The following is a 2,077-nucleotide window of genomic DNA, read 5'->3' on the forward strand; positions in this document are numbered from 1 at the left end:
AAGCTGGGTGGCTTATTGGAAGTCATCAGTTTGGTCAATGATGGGTCAGGGCCTCTAATTTAGAGCTTAAGACTCCAAATTCTGTGCTGTTCCCAACAACCCAGACTCACACCAAAAGGAAATATCGGGAAGAGAGCTCAAAATACGGAAAATAGAAATGTTCTCACAGGGGAAATGCTGTCAACAGGAAACTGTCCACCAAGAAGAGGAAAAGGAGGGTGTGGTTTTCAGGGGCCATGTGAACAATTCTCATTGTTGCGGGTGTGTTAAAACTCTTTATCACAAACCTTAACCACCAAAGAGGATACTTTCTTTTTTCCTAAAACGTGAAGCTGCTTAGTTTCAAAATTCATTCCCTGCTATGATGAATCTCAACACACTATGAAGAGAGCAAATGTAGTAGCTCCCTCTCCACTTCACGAAGGGAAAACAAAGCCAAAGAGAAGAAACCTACCATTGTCACTCTCAAACCAGCCGGTGTCTCCCTAATCTTCTCACTGCTGCCTGCATGTCCTGGTTCCTCAGGGTATAGATCATGGGGTTGAGCATGGGGGTCATGACTGTGTGGCCGATGGACACAAGCTTGTCCATAGGGAATGGGGTGAAGGGCCGGGCGTAGAGGTAAATGCTTGGAACGAAGATCATGGAAACCACAATGATGTGGGTGGTGCAGGTGGAAGTTGCCTTCCTTCTTGCCTCCCCTGGATGTGACCTCAGCATCACCAGAATGAATACGTAGGAGATCAGGAGGAGGAAGAATCAGATGACACCCAGCAGCCCACTGTTGGAGATCATGAGGAACTCCAGCAGTGAGGTGTCAGTGCAGGCAAGTCTCAGTACTTGGGGAACATCACAGTAGAAGTTATCCAAAACGTTGGGGCCACAGAAGGGCAGTGGGAGCATCAGAGCCAGCTGGACAATAGAGTGGACAAAGCCTCCCACCCAGGCGGCCACCACCAGCCCCACCCAGAGCTGAGCGTTCATGATGGTGACATAGCGGAGGGGCCGGGAGATGGCAATGAGGCGGTCAAAGGCCATCACTGAGAGGAAGAAGACCATGGCACCTCCCAAAAAGTGGAAGAAGAAGATCTGGCCCATGCAGCCCTGGTAAGAGATGGTTTTCTTCTCAGAGAGGAGGTCCACTAGCATTTTGGGCGCAGTGACTGAAGAGAAACAGAGGTCTAGGACAGCCAGGTTTTGGAGCAGAAAGTACATGGGTGTGTGGAGCTGGGAATCCGAGGTCACTGTGATGATGATAAGGATGTTTCCCATAACAGTGGTGATGTGGACAGACAGGAACATTAAAAACAGGAAACGCTGGAGCTCCCGAGTCTGCAAGAGCCCCAGGAAGACAAAGTCTGATACCCACGTGAGGTTCCCTGTTCCCATGGTGTTTTCTCCATACACCTGAAGAAAATGAACCACAGACAGAGATGCATGAAGTCACTACTTTCCCTTTCAGGGCTCAGGGGCTCAGAACCAAGGTTTTAGGCCCATATGATGAGCATCCTTATGTGTAGACCATGATACTAGGTGCTGTCTTGTCTCTGGAGAGTTTACAAGTGGGTGCTGGAATATACATTCCTGAAATCTTAACGCCATCCAGAAGTATATACAACCTGCCTTTCAAAGAGTCATATAGTGGTGGGAAGACACTTGGAATCAGATACATCTGAAGTCAGATTTCAGGTCTTTCATTTCATTGTGATTTGACCGTGAGTAACTTACTTAATCTTTCTGGGCCTCAGTTTTCACATTTGTAAGGTAGAAATAAAAATACCTGCTTTATAGAATTCTCTGAGGACTTAAGTAGAATGATGGATATAAAGTTCCTAAAACAGTGCATGGAATAATCAATGGCAATTACTCATCTCTGTGAATTCTCTTAATCTAAAGATATCCTCTCTTCCACTCTGTAATAAGATTCTTTGCCAGTTATTTTTCACATGACATTTAATACATCATCGTGTTAATGGATTTTCCTTGTCTATATTTTCCCTCCACAATTCAACTATTAAGTCCAGAGGCTATATCTGGATCTCACAATTTATTTGTGCCCTGCGGTACCCATTCTTAA

At 45.8% G+C, this 2,077-nt stretch overlaps 1 protein-coding gene across 1 annotated transcript; it reads right to left on the reverse strand.

The window, feature by feature from the left end:
• Positions 1-465: 465 nt before the first annotated feature.
• On the reverse strand, positions 466-1,389 carry LOC100431717 (olfactory receptor 4D2). Its single transcript, XM_009251574.4, is given in 1 exon segment — positions 466-1,389. A coding segment is annotated over 1 exon segment (924 nt).
• Between the last annotated feature and the right edge of the window lie 688 nt (positions 1,390-2,077).

Source organism: Pongo abelii, chromosome 19 (assembly GCF_028885655.2).
Source record: "Pongo abelii isolate AG06213 chromosome 19, NHGRI_mPonAbe1-v2.0_pri, whole genome shotgun sequence".
Lineage (NCBI taxonomy): Eukaryota > Metazoa > Chordata > Mammalia > Primates > Hominidae > Pongo > Pongo abelii.